This window comes from Paroedura picta, chromosome 2 (assembly GCF_049243985.1).
Source record: "Paroedura picta isolate Pp20150507F chromosome 2, Ppicta_v3.0, whole genome shotgun sequence".
In the NCBI taxonomy this organism is placed as follows: domain Eukaryota; kingdom Metazoa; phylum Chordata; class Lepidosauria; order Squamata; family Gekkonidae; genus Paroedura; species Paroedura picta.
The window spans coordinates 36,479,713-36,497,197 of record NC_135370.1 but is presented as its reverse complement, the minus strand read 5'-3'; the positions used below and the strand labels follow the sequence as shown (position 1 = coordinate 36,497,197).

At 42.9% G+C, this 17,485-nt stretch overlaps 1 protein-coding gene across 3 annotated transcripts in view; it reads left to right on the top strand.

The window, feature by feature from the left end:
- The window catches only part of GAD1 (glutamate decarboxylase 1), a 68,033-nt gene extending 50,945 nt beyond the window's left edge, over positions 1–17,088 (top strand). For all 3 annotated transcript variants that reach the window (XM_077319741.1, XM_077319742.1, XM_077319743.1), the window contains 5 exons: positions 1,091–1,169; positions 3,593–3,742; positions 6,168–6,275; positions 7,894–7,983; positions 9,015–17,088. In XM_077319741.1, coding sequence (XP_077175856.1) covers positions 1,091–1,169; positions 3,593–3,742; positions 6,168–6,275; positions 7,894–7,983; positions 9,015–9,188 — 601 coding nt within the window. In that variant the 3' untranslated portion in view covers positions 9,189–17,088. The remainder of the gene's footprint in view (positions 1–1,090; positions 1,170–3,592; positions 3,743–6,167; positions 6,276–7,893; positions 7,984–9,014) is intronic.
- Positions 17,089–17,485: the final 397 nt, after the last annotated feature.

Below are 17,485 nucleotides of genomic sequence, written 5' to 3'. Positions count from 1 at the left end.
TGGTCTCGTAAACAATAAAATTAATCTCAAAGGAAGAGTTTTCCTCTCTTTGATTCCCAGGCTTGGTTGTTTGTTGTTATAAAATATGATGATGTTGCTTGTGTCACAAAATAAAGGGTATGGGCAGATCACAGAAGCATAGAATTGGAAGGTACCTCCAGGGTCATCTAGTCCAACCCCCTGCAAAATGCAGGAAATTCACAACCACCTGCCCACCCACAGTGCCCGAAATTCCATGCCCAGATTATGCCCCCCCCGAAAAAAAAACAGAATTCCTAGCCAGCCTAGCCTGGAAGAAATTTGCTTGCCAATCCCAAAGTGGTGATTGGCATTTCCCTGACCATGCAAGAAAAAATTTCATTATCATCCCCCAAAGTCTGGATTCTTGGAATGCCTTCTCAGGACATAGAATCATAGAGTTGGAAGGGACCTCCTGGGTCATCTAGTCTAGCGGTCCCCAACCTTTCTCAGGTCAGGGACCGCCTCCGGAGTGAGGGAAGAGCTGACGGCCCGGGTGCTGCGAAAACGCGCAATTGCCGCGGATGTGTGTTTTCGCCACCAGGTGGCGCTAACGCACGTGTGGCAACTGCGCGTGCGCGTTTTCGCCACTAGGGGCGCTGACGTGCATGTGCGGCAAGAGCGTGCATGCGCGTTTGTGTCACCGCCATGCCGGCGGCTGCGCCTGCCTCTTCCCTTCCTTCTTACTGCCGGCGGGGGAAGGCAGGCGTGGCTGGCGGCGGCCCGGTACCGTGGCCTTTGCGGTCCGCCACCGGGCCACGGACCAGGGGTTGATGACCCCTGATCTAGTCCAACCTTCTGCATTATGCAGGACACTCACAACCCTATCGCTCACCCACTGTAACCTGCCACCCTCTTAAGCCTTCACAGAATCAGACATGATACAGTGCAATACATAGGAAAACTGGATTACGAAGACTGGGAAACAATGTGCTGACATCCAGCTAGTACATATAATTAGGATGTCAGACCTGCACCCCATTGGGAAACCCTTCTTTAGCTCTGGGGTTTCAGAAAGCAGGAGACAGTAAGTGAGGCTATATATCTATTTACTATGTTCTTTCTTCTGCAGAGCCAACTCTGTCACATGGAATCCGCACAAGATGATGGGAGTTTTATTACAGTGTTCTGCCATTCTTCTTCGGGAAAAGGTCTGTGTAATAATCAAAGTTTTTGGCTTACCTAAACTATAATACATACACTGCCTGGGAGGAGGGGGCTCACAGGAGCATCCTGATAGCAGTCACTTGGGCCCCTGGATGTGCTGGCGACTGGGGCGAGCTGTGGTTGGGACAGGGCGCCACGGGTGCGCTCCCCTCAGTGCACGAGGCTTCCTGAGCACTTCACGGCCTCCTTGTGGGGGCAGGCACTCTAGGGGCTGGTCCAATCTGGGTGTGCTCAGCTTTTCTTAGCGCACCCGGATTGGCCCATGGAGCGTGTCCAGCCGGAAATGGACAGCTGGAAACGGAGGCCGGACATGCTCCTCCCACAGTGGCTCTGCTGAAATATTAGAGCAGCTAAGTGGTAAGGATAATGAATTCCCACCCATTCAGGAAACCTTGGCTGAGAAAACCTGGGTTAAGCAGAGGTGGTTTGCCAATGCCTTCCTCTGCAAAAATCTTCCTTGGTGGTCTCCCATCCAAGTACTAACCCTACTTTATTTCTAGGATCTGATGGGTTTGGGCTATACTTAGGGTTACCAGTTCTGAGTTGGGAAATACCTGGAGATTTTGGAGAGGAGCCTGAGGTGGTTGGAGTTTGGGGAAGGGAGGGACTTCAATGCCATAGAGCAGGGGTAGTGGTCCTTCAGATGTTCATGGACCTCTGGAGGACCACAGGTTGACTATAGAGCCTGGTGAACTGATCTCCTGGTAAACTGATCTCTGTTTCCTGGAGATCAATTGTGGAAGATCTCCAGTTACCTCTTGGAGGCTGGCATTCCTAGCTATACCTTTTCACATCTCCTTTCCCGGTGTAGCCAGTTGTTATAACAATAACTATAAACACACTAACGCAGCAGCACCGTTCTAGTAAGAGTGGCTGTAGTTATTTAGAATTCTCGTCTCCATTGTGGCCGAGGCAGTGAAGAGGAGGAAGGGAGGAATAGGAAGACATCTCTTGAGTGCTTCCATTGACTCCAAAAGAAGGGTTCTTGCACCAGTGTAGGTACCTTGCTAGTCTGTCTGGGGAAGAACCAATGCCGGAGCGAGCACAGAAGTCTACCTGTTGCTTGCTCCTCCCTCACCGCATCACCAACAACCTCTTCCTCGGTACATGGCCTCGTAGCTAATGCAAAAAATGGGAGGAAACTACCATGGTATGTATATACATTCTTTTTTGCTGACATATAACTAATTCCTCTGAGCCTCTTGTGGCGCAGGGTGGTAGGGCACCTGACATGCTGTCTGAAGCTCTGCCCATGAGGCTGGGAGTTCGATCCCAGAAGCTGACTCAAGATTGACTCATCCCCCCCTCCTTCCGCGGTCGATAAAATGAGTACCCAGGTTGCCGGGGGGTAAACGGTAATGACTGGGGAAGGCACTGGCAAACCACCCCGTATTGAGTCTGCCATGAAAATGTTAGAGGGCGTCACCCCAAGGGTCAGACATGATTCGGTGCTTGCACAGGGGATACCTTTACCTTTAACTAATTCTTCTAGTTCTCAGACATATTTTATGGCTATTAAACATCTATACTTTAAATAAATATTGATGGCATTGGTCAGCTGTGAGTTGCATGAACTGGATAGGATGGGGATACGCCTACTCCCCCCACCCTTTTTCAGGTATGCCAGCATTTTAAAAAATGAATCTGGAGCTGCAGTATCCCTCTGCCCATGAGAAGCCAATGGGAATCTATGAATACACACACAATACCTTTATTGGCATAAAGCAGATTAGCAAGATAAGCACAGATAGTCAAGATACATCAGTCAGTTTAAAGACTGAAGGCAGAAATTCAGCCATAATAAAAGTGACATCAGCATCCTTATCACTTAATAAAAAATGGCAGATCATGTTTTTTGAATGGTTTCTCCATTTTGGTATAAAAGGTATAATATGCCTTCGCTAGACAATGAACAAGGGACAATCCAGTAAGATATATTAGATGGTGTCAGGAGAATTTGATTTACAAGGGTATAGTCTGTTTTCAAAAGGAATTTTGGTGGGATGAAGAGGGAGGGAGGCCTGATTGGGCTGGTTTTGAGTCTGGACACTGTCCAGGGGCTGGACACCCTGCACCTCCCCGGGCAGTTTCCCAAATATTAAAGAGAACCACGGATAAGGATTTCTCGATTTATTTCCCGCCACTCCCAACAAGCGGCTCGTGGCGGGTTACAGCATCGATCCCCAAGTACAATACCCCCTCCCCCCCAAAAAACCCCAATTATAACACTATATAACAATATATAATACATGGCGTTAAAAATTAACCCTAACCTGCAGCAACACGACTGCCAGCCAGGTGTTTGAATCTAAAGCGACTATCTTGTACGTAAGTCTGATGTATATTGCAATATATGTTACTAGTTGCTACATTTCATATTTGTATAAAGAACATGTTTTCACAACAGGGTATACTTCAAGGTTGCAACCAGATGTGTGCAGGATATCTCTTTCAGCAAGACAAGCAGTATGATATAACCTATGACACTGGAGATAAAGCAATACAGTGCGGCCGCCATGTGGACATATTCAAATTCTGGTTGATGTGGAAAGCCAAGGTAAATGATGCTGCTAATTGTGGGCAAAGTTAAATTGTGGATTGAAAAACCCACAGAATTAGGCCATGTACAAATTAGGGGCATTTTCTACAGACGTGGGGGACACCAAAGGTTTACAGAAAAATCCAGAATGCCGTGTGTGTGTTAAAGTTTCCTCAAAAGCAAGAAAGTTCATGTGGTCACAGTCAGCATGAGTGGGGTCGCCTAGCAACCAAAGCAGCAAAGCTTTGGGCCTATGCACGTCTCACCTGGCTACACCTTGGAAGAAAGAAGCTGATAAAGTGGTGAGGGTGAATGGGAGGAATTTTAAATGTAGGGGGGACTGGAAAAGAAAAAATCTGTTAAGAAGGATGGCATGATAATAGTATTTTTTATTATTGATTTTCTTTTGGTCATAATGTATTTCTTTATTTTTCAATTTATTACCCATCACTCCCAGATCTCGCCGTCTCGTGGGATCTTACACTAAGATTTAAAACCACACAAAAAAATACAATATCATAAAACCGTACCGTTGGCAAAAAAACACTCCATAAACCTCCCCCCACCCACCTATCCCCCCACCCTATAAGAACAGCAACCACCACACCCACATCCAGGGGGAGATCTTCTAGTGATGTCCAGCCTACGGGGACCTATACTGGGAGGGACCCGTTCTTCCTAGCCTGGCCTCAACCAAATGCCTGGTAGAAGAGCTCCATCTTAGAAGAGCTCCATCAGGTCCTGTGGAACTGTGGTAGCTCCAACAGCTCTTCCGGGAGCTCATTTCACCAGGTTGGGACCAACACTGAAAAGGCCCTGGCCCTGGTGGAGGCCAGTCATACTTGCTTGGGGACCAGTGATAACCAACTGGTTCAAACCCGCAGAACGAAGGGCCCTGCGGGGGGGGAGGATAAGAAGATTAATAATTAATATGTTACAGTTGACATGTAGAGGTGTGTAATATGGAATATATAGGAATGATGGAAATTAATAACATCGTGGCAAAATGGACTCGTCCAAATGTTTGGAAGTTAGAATATCCAAAGTAAAGATTATTGTAAAAATTATAATGAGGAGGACGATGGGGAAAATGATTGATTCTGTAATAGCTGAACTTCTTGGAAATATTGATACCTTGTTGTTTTGAAATGTTCTTCAGGAAATTATTGTAGGTTGGATTCTGCAACCCTCACAAGTTTAATTGTAGCCTTCCTTCTTCAGAGCAGAGCTCAGCCAGAGGTCCGTGCACTGCGGCAGGCCAGCCGTATACACCGGGGTTTCCCTCCCCCGTGCATACACAGGAACCGCCGGGGCATGCCTGGCAGCAGCCCAGCATGGCTGCTGCCGTCCATAATGGGTCCCAGTGTGCTTTTTGTTCTCTTCTAATCTAATAATAATCTTGTGGCACAGAGTGGTAAGCGGCAGAAATGCTGTCTGAAGCTGTCTGTCCCTGAGGTTGGGAGTTCGATCCCAGCAGCCGGCTCAAGGTTGACTCAGCCTTCCATCCTTCCGAGGTTGGTAAAATGAGTACCCAGCTTGCTGGGGGTAAACGGTAATGACTGGGGAAGGCACTGGCAAACCACCCCGTATTGAGTCTGCCATGAAAACGCTAGAGGGCGTCACCCCAAGGGTCAGACATGACTCGGTGCTTGCACAGGGAATACCTTTACCTTTAATAATCAGGTGCATAGGGGCCCTGTTTGGATCAGTGCCATGTTGTATGGGGATGGGGTATAATCCTTTGCTTTCTTGATTTGAAAGTGCCTCACAGGGCTGCTATTTCTCCTGCTAGGAAACATGCAAGCACCAATATACTTACAGCTCTCCAGTACCATTTTAGACTGGAAAAGCAATTCAAGGAGGAAACTGGCATCCCCGCCTTGCACCATGGTTCCAATCCAAATTGGGGCTCTCTATGCCTGACTGGGGGTTCATAAAACTCCCAGCATCCTAACTGTTACAGTCAATAGCGGGGGGGAAAAGAGTTGCTGGATCCACCTATTTATTTCCTTAAAAGAGGAATTTTAAGCAAAATCAAATAAATTTTATTGAGATATGTTTTCCAGAAGACTGATTCCACTGCTATTTCATGTACAACTGCTAATTTTATGTTATTTTAACAAAAGGAAAATTCTGTTTGTAAGGTCCATATAATATATGTGTGGGTGTATTTAAAAAAATACTTTAATACAATGAAAAATGAGCTGGAAAATCTGATTTAATTTGTATGCTTAAATTGTTGATTCAAGATCATATTTTCAAAAGACTCCAAAAATGAAGATGAACCCAGTCCAAAATTTTACAAAAATATTTATGTCATCTTCAGATTTCAATAAGATTAACCACCTGAATGCCAACTCGGCTTTTTCAAATACTGAAGCTCACCAGGTTGGTATAAAAACAGAGCACAGAGATGAATATTTTTATTTCCCTATTAAAACAGGGTACAGTAGGATTCGAAAGTCAGATCAACAAATGTCTTGAATTATCGGAATACCTCTACAATAAAATTAAAAACAGAGAGGAGTTTCAGATGGTTTTCGAAGGAGAGGTAAGTTGTGAACTTCATAGCTCTTTCAATCAGAAGGGGGAATTTATGAATAAAAATCAAACGTGCCATCCAGTGCCAAATTAAGCTTTTTAAAGTCCCATTGATTTCAGTTGAAGTGACTGCATAACGGGCTTCACACTCTAGTCAAAATCAATGAAACTTAAGTGTGCTTTCCTTGATTCATGCCCTATTTTTTACAATCTCTATCAAAGAAAAGCTTGAAACATCTATTTCACATTTCGTTAGTGAGTTGGTGTTCATCTCATTTTTTCTGGAAGGAGCGCTACCTTGCAATGGAATTTCAAAACATGGTATTTGTGCTGAAAGCATACTCTGCTTGGATATGGGTTCTGTGAGTAGACATACCCAGGATCCTGAGAATTGTGAAACAATTTCCAGGAGCCCACAGATGCTTTAGTGCAGGGGTAGTCAACCTGTGGCCCTCCAGATGTCCATGGCCTACCATTCCCATGAGCCCCTGCTTTAGCATACCATGCCACATGTCAAAATACCCTTGTAGTAGAGGGTCAGTTTGCAATATCGATCATAATTTAAGTCCGAAACTCCACTGGGCTAGTGCCGTGACTGAGCCATAGTCGAGTCTATGGTTCCTGTCTACAAGTTTGGTTCCTCCCTCTTTTCTTTCTCATTTCGTGTTCCTTTCACTTTTAAAGATACTATAATGGGTCACAACTCAATGATCCCTCCCTCCCTCCTTCCCTCCTTCCTTCCTCCTTCCTTCCCCCTCCCTCCCTCCTTCCTTCCTTCCTTCCTTCCTTCCTTCCTTCCTTCCTTCCTTCCTTCCTTCCTTCCTTCCTTCCTTCCTTCCTTCCCACTGCTCCCAGCAATCTGGCTCCCAGCCAGTTGCAATGATAAGACCCCACGATAAAATAGTAAAATAATGAACCCCTAAAAACCATTTCCTCCCAAGCGGCAAAATACTAAACCTCATCCCCTACCCCGCACTCAACTGCCTCCCACTAGTGCCTCAGAGGAGAGCTTCATGGGGGAGTCTGCTGTCATAGCTAAGCCGAGGAGGCACCTCTGATCTCAACTGCCCTGACTGCAACCAAAAAGTTACTATCATTAAAGCTACTGCTGACTTCAACAACTACTCAACATAAACCCTGGGCGACTGTATCCTAAAGTTTTATGCCCCCCCCCACTTAATTCCAATAATTAATGGGATAATCATCAAGTTGTATAATTTCTAAGTTAATTATCTCCAGTGGACTTAAAAGGGTTTAACTCTGTATGGGTTCATACTGTGAATTCTGTCTTTTAGAGCGAAAGCATGCTTTTTGTCTACTGAGGTTTCCATGGTACTAAAATATAAGAAAGAGGGTTGCATTAGAATGGACTGCTTGTAGTTTATATGTATTGCAAACTATTGTAAAAGGGATATGGAAAGACAATCCAAAATGGCAATCATATACTGGTTTGGAATCCCAGTAAGACTGGTAATCGCTGTTAATTACCACAGAAAACAATCACTGGTTTTGCAGGCCGGTAGTGGCTAGAAACAGGATTCTCTGCCGTTTGAGGGGAGTGAGTTGAGGGGAAATAATTTGTCTGCAATATTATTTAAATAAATTAAAACTTTCTTGTTTTATTGCAGCCTGAGCATACAAATGTATGTTTCTGGTACATTCCACCAAGTCTCAGAGGTATGCCTGACTGTCATGAGAGGAGAGAAAAATTACATAGGGTATGCAGTTTTCTTATATTCTTAATAATGAACTATTTCATTGTTTTAACAAATGCTCCACATTTCCATATATATACAAATTTTCCGAATTTATATTTATTGCTGTCTGGTGAACTTGTGAGGTTCAACTTTTGGGTCCATTCTGTTCTATCCATATAAACACTGGAATCGGTTTTAGGTAGTTTGAATTATACTGTGCTGCATCTTAGCTGTAACCCTGCAAAACTCAAAGGATGACAAAATGTGTGAAAAGAGACCTTTACCAAGAAAAGTAACGGACCAGGCTGTGTCTCAGATGGAAGAAGTTGTTTCTTAATTTTATGCCATGGCAGCTCTTCCATAAGCAGGCTGAAATGGCCCACCTCTGGTGGCAGATGGGGGCAGGGGGTGGGTATGTGCCATTATAAGACAGTAAATTGCCAATTATTTAATTTGTTAATTTATTTTTACTACTGCAAAGTCACCACTTTGTTCTCTGGCCTCTGGCACCAAAGTGTCTTGAGCTGTCACCATTTTCCTTTTATTCTGCTGTTTGCCATGTGTTTTTGAATACTTTTGTGACAAGGTGGGGTTTAACTATTGTTACAATGTGTGTTTAGCGGTTAATGCTAATTTAGACATGGAACGGACGTTTTTAAAATAACCATATGGGCTCAAATATACCATTATTGTAGTTCATGTTGATTGCTCTCTTTTTTTAACCACTCTATTACTTACCCCCCCCCCCAAATGGCAAACATTTTCACATAAGTATTCATCTAGAAACATAATTAAAGGATTAATTAAATATGCAATGGTTCAATGAAAATTTTGAAATGGTTTCTATTATTATTAGTATCATTTTTAAGTATCAGTTGGTAAAGTGCTAGCTATGTTTACCAATCACTTCAGTTTACAATGTCTGGGTTGTTCCACCCTTTGAATGCTCTCAGAAATGCAAAACCTGCTCTTTCTGCTATTGCCTATTCTCTTTTAGAAACTAGGAGACCTTTTTCTGAACTTATTCCTTCCTCCTCTGTTTCATTCAAAAGGTGGCGCCAAAAATCAAGGCCCTAATGATGGAATCCGGTACCACGATGGTTGGATATCAGCCTCAGGGAGAGAAAGTCAATTTCTTCCGAATGGTAGTTTCAAATCCAGCAGCTACCAAGTCTGATATTGACTTCCTCATTGAGGAGATTGAAAGATTGGGGCAAGATCTGTAAACCACTTGAACGACCAATTTTACTTCTCTAACGCACTATTTTCCAGTACTGGCTTTCTTTTCTTTTCTTTTTAAAACCCGTTCTGTAGAATGCATTTTAAGGTAAAACCTTTCTAAGTATTCCATTCTTCTGAGGCATTCTCTTTAAAAGCTACCGCCGCCACCACCACCCGTATGAAATTATTGAAACATTGGTATTAGTAGCATATTTTACTGAAGGGAAAACATATATCGGGTTGGGTTGTACGTAGCACTGGTGGAAGAGGATCTTTCCCGCCTCCCCTTTCCCTCAGCAGTCTCCTGTGAGCCTTGAAAACGCAGTGCTAAGGACTGAGGAACCATGATGCAACATGGACGGCTCTGTTGAGGAGCAGAGTGAGAAAAATCACCTCAGAATCCCTTGCGTCACCCGTAAAACAGCCAGGAGGAGCTGTTTCACCTGCTTTCCTCTCCTCAGTGTGGCCAGCCAGCCTGCCACATGTCATTGCTCCTAGGTCCCCCCCCCTAGGTCCCTCATTTCTTGGGGGGGGGGCTCACAGGTGACTTTTGGGGGAAGGGGAAGTCAGGAAACAACCCACTGGATTCCATCACAGGATCCAACTCAACATCTCGAAATGTATTGTTGACTCTTACTTAAGACTGGTAATTCTAGTTAGCAGAAAGCTAATTATATTAAGATAGCCAGATAAGAACTCTGCACAATATATATGTACAGGATATATATATAATATATAAATTATATATATATATATATATAAATAAAATAGTGATAAATCTAAGAGTAAGCCACAGCATGTGTATCAAAGTGTGGATCTTCTCCGTCAAGGACTGCTCTTGGAAAGCCTGTTTTACTTCAGTAGGGCTAATACCAGAGCTTGCTTGGCAGAGAAGATCCCAGGACTCCATTGATTTCAATGGGGCATATTTATGACTAGCACAGGATGCAGCCCACATGCCAGTGGCCAGTTGAGTTTCGTTGGCACACTTGACTTACTTTCAATTTCCACTTATTTTGGTGGAACTTAAGAGCACCTGACTTTTGATAGGCTGTGCCCTTATGCATGTGGAAGGGGCCCATATTTACGATCAGAGTGTGCAGAAACTATTTTACATCAAAACTCAATGACACGATAACATGCAAACTTGTGGTAACTCAACTGAAGTTAGATAGGGATATGTTTTTAAAGGTGTAGGTTCTTAGGAACTACAGAAAATGTCTAACATTATTTAAAACGTTAGTGTTGGTGCTTCTCTAGCATACAAAAGAATAAGACAAGAAAACCTAAAGAGAACCACCCAGTAGATACATGTATGTCCCCTTTAGTCGCCATATCAGGGGACAGTTGTAGCCAAGGTGTTGTATTGCTGTATTTTTTAGAATTTGATTTTGTGTAGACTGTGTATATTATTGTTACATGGGAGGGAGGGGAGGATTTAAATGTAATAGTTTTACAGCAAGGTAACTGTTCAGTTCTAGGTATACGAACTGTTTTGCTTCTTTATATGCAGAGATTTACCATGCTAAAGAGTTGTCTTGTATTTTCTTCCATTTGTAATGTATCCTATTTATATAATTATCAAGGTTCTAAATAATGTTTATTGGTATATTAGTGTATTTGTGAGCCAAAGAGAAGATTAAAAAAAAAGATTAGTTGACACATTTATATAATAGTGCCCTTAAAACAATAATAAGAACATATAATTTGACGGAATCCAAGGAATCTTAACTCTGTATATAGATTTTAGCCTAACAAAATCCTTTTGATTTAATAGAAATATCACCTTGACTAATTGTAATGTAGTCTGGCTTTTTATGCTCAGTGTTCCTAATGCTTTTAAAAAAGTAAATCACGGCTACTTAAGGCCCTTGAATTCCTGCAGTAGTTCAGGGCCAGTCTGTACAATTAGGTTAGTTAAATTCTGTGGCAACAACACATAAAGGTCACTAATGAAAGTTGAAAGGGTAATGCAATATGTATTTTTCCGTTGACGAGAGATCAAAAAGAATAGCTCGCCGCATAACTTTTCAGCAGGACCGTGTTGCCACAACAATTTGAAATTTTATATGCACCAACTTCAGTACAGCTTTTACTGGCTAGGAAGCCTGAACTACACAAATTCTTGCCAAGCCACATTCTTAGACCAGCAGAATAGCTGAATCAGTAATTGTCTCTTGATTGAATTTCTTGGGGTCAAGCAACATCTGCTGACTGAAAGTCTTCCCAAATATACAGCTATGGCTATTAGCTTCAATTGATGCATAATATATTTTAAAAGCTGCAGCCTTGTACAAAGCATACACAGGCCCCATTGGAATGAAAGGTACCTGTATCATTTGATTGTAACCAACAAGAAGTTGTACACATGGGCTTTATAGCCTGGGTTTTTAACAAAACAAAGGATGCAATCTAAGGAACGCTTCCCTTGGAGTAAGCCCCACTGAATAAAATGGGGCCTACTTCTGAGTAGACTTACTTAGGATGGCTCCCAAAGTTTTGTTGATCCACATTAGCAATATTTTGATGAATGTTTTTAAAGATTTGTGTGGTTTGTATGGAAGGTTTTTTTTTGTTACAGGGATTATTCTAGTGTGGAATGAATGTCATTGAAAAGTCCACACTACACCGGAGAGTCCCTTGTTGTATTATCTTCTCCATTTGTGTATCTCTTCCCTTTCTTAAGCGATCAGTACTTCTGCATCATGATGTGTCTAGACAAGTCTTTAAATGTGTCCTTTAGCCATATGTTTTTTTGATATCATATGGATGGAACAATTCAGAAGCCAATCAGAATAGTCTAACATCTGCTATCTCTAATTAATTTTCAAACATAGAAGGTTTTATTCTAAAATCTAACTTCACATTCATATTTTTTTAAGCTGAAGAATTCTTATTTTTTTCCCCTTGGTTAGGATTTTTTTCCCTCCTTCAGTTGCTGTTCTCCCGCAGACTATGTAGCTCTTCTCTTTCTAATGTTTCAGAACAGTGAGATAAAACGTGAAGCTTCCTTCTATTTTGTGACAACTCCTCTCCCTTCTAGGCTTTCGACATCATACTGGAACTAAGCGACGTTACTTAGCCTGAAGTCTTAGCGATCATTAAACCATTTGCACACCTTCTGTGCATCGGCCTTCTGCTGATTCTGCTTCAAAACAGCGTATTTCCTGTTGATGTGGCTCATATGCAGGGCAGTAGCTAGTGCTGCTATGCTTCTTCAGACCTGGACGACAATCTCTCAAACATCTTGCTTGCTTGACTTACTAGATCTTAGGGGCCACTGGAATGAGAGAGGGCAATCCAAGTGACAATGGGCTCTGATATTATTATTACTATTATTATTATTAATAATAATTGGATTTGTATACCATCCTCCCAAGCGGCTCAGGGAGGTGCAGTCCCAATGCATATAAAATAGATAATACATATATACAGTACAAAAATAATCACTCTATTAAAATGAATCATTTTAAATGGTCAACAATTACCACAGGCATTAAAACATTCAAACCATAATTGACAGCTGTCCAGTCCTTAAATTCCAACTTGTCCTAGCTGTTCCCTTTGGGCACTCTGGTGGAAGTTCAGTGGGGGGTTTTAGTGGGCCCAACAGATGTTATCAGATCTCTGGCCCCAGCCAAAAGCTCCTCCTTCTTCCTTTGATTTTTAGTACTTTTGCTGTTAGCTTCAGCAGGCGTGAGACTGAATCCTGCCCCAGATACTGTGAGCAGTAGTTTCATTGCTGGTTTCCAGTTCTAATGCCATACAAATGTGAACAGAACGCCTCCTTAACTTTTAAAATCCTCCTCCATCTCACCAACGTTCCACCGTGAAGTTTTAAAAAGCGGCCGAAGACAAGGGCCTTGAATCAATTTTGAAGGACAGCCTTTGGGATAGTCTATATCAGCGGTCCCCAACCCCCAGTCAGGGGACCGGTACCGGTCCATGGATCAGTCGGTACCAGGCCGCAGCTCCTCCTCATCCTCCTCCTTGGCTGCTGCTTCGGGGGCTGCCCTGCCACTCTGCCGCCAGCTCAGCTTTGGTGCTTTCCAGTGGCTGCCATGGCTGAGGCTCCCCCTTGCAGCTGCTGCTAGTAGCGCCCCCCAGCGGGCGACAGGAAGTCAGTAAAATTGTCAAGCGTTGACCATTCCCCGGTGATAGAAAGGTTGAGGACCACTGTATGATCTCGGGAAGGGAAGGCGGCATGGTATGGCCCAATCTCATCAGATCTCAGAAATCATGCAGGGTCAGTACATGGATGGGAAACTGTTTTATCATTTGAGCTGCTCTGATTCAACTTGGCCTTAGCCAGGTTCTTCCTTGTACCACTCATCAGCGTGGTGCAGTGGTTAAGAGCAACGACCTCTGATCTGGAGAACTGGATTTGATTCCTCATTCCTCCAAATGCCACCAACTGGGGCTAATCACAATTCTGAAAACTCTCCATTCAATCTGGAGAGATGAAGGGAAGGCGATTGGAAGCTGCTTTGAGACTCCTTTGGGTAGTGAAAAGCAGGGTGTGAAAACCAACTTTATGTTGTGCATTGCTGTGGGGATAAGCCCTGGAGGTGCTTTCCAAAGAGGTCGGCACCACCACCCTCGCCCCAGGTTGAACTGTTCAAAAAACATCACTTTGAAATCTTTAAAAGTTACTCCCCCTCCCTCTGAAGCATGCTATTGTAGATAGGATGCTACAGATTTAGGACATGCAGTTTGTTTCTGCATTTCCCCAATGCATGAAAGCTGAAAGATATACTGACAGGTCTTCCCCCTCCTTGTACGAAACAAAGTTTTTCCATTTTGCCCAGCCTGCCAGGCACATCATCTTGAGGTCATGTTTCAGCAACCCCTTCTGCTCCTTTCGCTGCTCCTCCTGCATCCTTTGCTGCTCTGCCTTCATCTTCTCTCTTGCAGCTCTTCCTTTCTCTCAAGCCCGCGGGCCTCCCTCTCCTCCTTCCACTGCTCCTACTGCATCTTCAGTCACTGGATCTCTGCCTGCAAACACAGCTTCTCCAGCTCTAGCTCCTTGAGCTCAACCTCGTCTTGCTGGCTTGGGTGCTCAGATGCAGCTTGCCACAGCTTAGCAAAAGAGCCTTCATCTCACCAGCAGCCCTCTTCATAATCAATCCGCTGCTTCTGGCATTCTTCCTGCAGCTCTTGCTTTGCCAGCTTAAGTATTCTTACTTGCTCTGCTAACTCCATCCTAGCTAGTCTGATCTGACCCTACTCTACTCTACCTAGAAAAAAAAGCCATTTCATTACTCTTTCTGTACACATATGTGCCAAATTCACAATCTCTGACCAATAAAGTTATCTGCTTCTCCTTATCCCACTGTGCCACCAAGCTGTAGTGGAATGAGCCTGCTCAAGCCTACAAGCCCTGTTCCACCCTGCCTTCCAAATTTTCCCAAACCTGAAAAGGCTTTTTTCTCTCTCAGGTAATCTGCCACCACCACCTGATCCTTGTATGAAATTGCCTGGTGACTCTTAACTTCCCTTCTGAGATCTGAGGCCTTGCCTCTATGCTTCCCACTGCCCAACACCTGATTACTATGGGGAGAGTTGATGGCCTTGTGTGCCTCTGGAGGAATAGCCCCTTGCCAACTCTGCCAGCCTTCCTCCTTTTGTTCCTTTTCAAGTAGCATGTACAAGATGTTGGAGGTCTATGTGGTACAGAGAACCACTATCAGCATCAAACATTATAAGGTATTTATGTAAAAGAAAATGTTCACATGCATACTTTTTTAGCACAGCACCAGATTGAGCAAGAGATTAAAAATAAATGGGCTAAATGCGATGCCTATGTCTCTTTCTCTACACATGCCCTTTCAGATTGTAACATTGAACTAACCTCTCCCCTTCCTTCCTGCTCTCTACGTAGAGGGCGGGAGAGACTTTTAAATCACAGACTGAAGGTGTTGCTCATTTCAAACCTCCAAAGAAAAAATGCATTTCTTCACATGGGGTAATTGACATTTACAACAAGCTTCAGAGGCTTGCTTTCTCTCCATTTGTACCCTGCCCTTCTTCCAAGGATCTCAGGATGGCATTTAGGGTTCTCCTTCCCCTGCTTTATCCCTAAACAATCCTGTGAGGTAGAGCAGGCTGTCAGAGGGACTAGCCCAAGGACACTCACAGTGTAATCATATGCAGAATTATTCTGATCTAAGCCAGCTGATTTTGAATTTGCATAAGATTCCAATTTCAGTGAGCTTTATAATTGAGGGCCATGATATTATGTTTTTTACAAGTTGAGTCAGGGTTCCCCTAATCCCATTCTGATCCCCTTCAGTCAGATACCAGCTGCTGGGAAGTAATTTCAAGTCCCCCAGGAGCCTGATTTGGATTGGGACTGCAGCAAGGGAAGAAATGAGGCTTCAACTTTTCTCTTGCTCTGTTTTCTGACCTGAAATTTGTCCCTTTGGAGATTCACTGAGGGGAATGAGAATAGGTTCTCAGCACAATGGCATGGACCCTACCCCTATCCTGCCACTTCATTGAGCAAAGTGTGCTTAGTTATATATTTTTCTGTAGATCTTTATACCCCACATTTCCTTTATGCTGAAGTTTAAAGCTTTCATCCAACACAAGATTGAAAGGAAGGTTCTTTGGGGGATGGTTGAAGCCACTCCAATCTCCAGTTGGACTCGGAATAGGACTTTGACCCCTTAGTCTCCCAGGTCCTTGCTCAGAACTTAGTAACAGCCCCATTCTAGTTCTCCTTAGGGTAGAACTTGATGAGCCATTGTCATCCATCTTCATTCTTCTGTTCCAGCTTAGAAACAAATTGGAGGCTACCTCCGTTTCAGGTCAAAGGTATCTTGAAGCTTTCCAAGTAAAGGTCTCCATTGAGCTTTCATGTAGTTATGTCCACAACACAGTTTGTAGAGGAAAACCTAATAGATCTATGGAGGATACGTCCCATTTAGACTAGTTACAATTCCAGATGAGTGCCTCAGGAGTTAACGTGTGGCCCCTTTGTTGATACCATAGAGTTTATGGTTGGTGGCCATAGAAAAAATGTTTAAAAGCTAGGTATGGCCCAACTACAGAGGGGCCACCCATCATAGTCAGAGTGCAAGCAAGACTGGGGAATGAAAAATGGATGTATCTCAGTTGGCCAGGAGGTTCTATTACAGGCTACAAGTCATAATCAAGGTATGATCTATTTATGTCATTTCAGAAATAAGACAGACATTGTCATTCATTGCCTATGAACCTATCATAGGGGGTGAGATCATGCAAGTGAAGGGGACCCATGTCTTAGGTTTGCATAGGGGCCATAGAACTGGTACCTGGGCTCAGAACATAACATTCAGGACTGGGCCTTCCACTTAACTCGAGGACACCTTCCTAACATGTTTGAAACTGATATTTGGGTGAGGTAACATTGGTTCGCCCTGAGGTGAGAGCTACCGCAAGCAGCCTTACCGTAAGCAGTACTTTGTGACTGTCATGGGGCAGAAGAACCAGAATTTTCTGTTACTTTGAGCACCCATGGATTCGATAAACCGGAGAAGTAAATTCAATTATTCCTTGACAAAGAGATGCTATGGCAATCTGAAAACTTGATTTTCTTCTGATTTGTTCACTAATTCCCGAGATGACAAAATAAATCAGATAAGCAAACAAAGCTTTTCTCATTTCAGTATTTAAGAAATCCCTTTTTAGGAAAACAAGCCTGAGTTTTATCTTGAATGGTTGAGAGTCAGAAGCTTTAAGAACAGCCCAGAATGATCCAAGTTATTAGCTGTTTCCAGGCACAACATGTTTTTTGAATGACGACAAATATGACGAGGTTTTTAAAATAGAATCTCTGTTTTGTGGCTAAATGAACTGTTGAAATTATAAAGATGATATGCAATGCAGTTTTAATTTTTCAATAAAAGAGAATCTTAAAATGGGTTTCTTTGTTTCCTCTCATTTTGATTTTTGTTTGCCACTTGCAGGAGTGAAATTTCCATGCTTAAATTTTCTGCTGTACTCATAGGAACGTTTACTTAGAAAATAGTTAAGTCCCACTGAAATCAACAGGGTTTACTGTTATTTATTTTTAAATATTCATATACTGCCTCTCCCCCATACAATGCATGAGGTGGTATACAATCAATAACATAAAACCAGTAACAATAAAACACAAAAATTCAGCATTATTAAAGCAATAAATTAAATGGGATAAAACCAGATTCCATTTCAAAATAGTAAAAAAGGTTGCAGATGAAAGCCAGGAGCAAAAATTAAGTAGTTAAAATGTTAAAAACATAAAACAGAAAAGTCTGCCTGGCTCTGAGAGCATTTCAAA